Source organism: Carlito syrichta, unplaced genomic scaffold, assembly GCF_000164805.1.
Source record: "Carlito syrichta isolate Samal-C Ts95f unplaced genomic scaffold, Tarsius_syrichta-2.0.1 Scaffold297317, whole genome shotgun sequence".
NCBI classification, from domain to species: domain Eukaryota; kingdom Metazoa; phylum Chordata; class Mammalia; order Primates; family Tarsiidae; genus Carlito; species Carlito syrichta.
In genome coordinates, this window is record NW_007241413.1 from 7,038 (window position 1) to 7,367 (window position 330).

At 69.1% G+C, this 330-nt stretch overlaps 1 protein-coding gene across 1 annotated transcript in view; it reads left to right on the top strand.

Annotated features, from left to right (window-relative positions):
• Window positions 1-330, top strand: part of NXPH4 (neurexophilin 4) — a gene marked incomplete at its 5' end in the record, with an annotated part of 1,045 nt that continues 715 nt past the window's right edge. Inside the window, one exon of the mRNA XM_021710671.1 lies at window positions 1-330. Coding sequence (XP_021566346.1) covers window positions 1-330 — 330 coding nt within the window.

A 330-nucleotide genomic window follows, 5' to 3' on the forward strand; every position in this document is an offset into this window, starting at 1 on the left:
TCCATCAAGGCGGCGCGCGCCAAGAAGATCTTCGGCTGGGGGGACTTCTACTTCCGGGTGCACACCCTCAAGTTCTCGCTGCTGGTGACCGGCAAGATCGTGGACCACGTGAACGGGACCTTCAGCGTGTATTTCCGCCACAACTCGTCCAGCCTGGGCAACCTCAGTGTCAGCATCGTGCCGCCCTCCAAGCGCGTCGAATTCGGGGGCGTCTGGCTGCCCGGGCCTGCCCCGCACCCGCTGCAGTCTACGCTGGCTCTGGAGGGGGTGCTTCCCGGGCTGGGGCCCCCGCTGGGGATGGCGGCGGCGGCCGGGCCCGGGCTTGGGGGC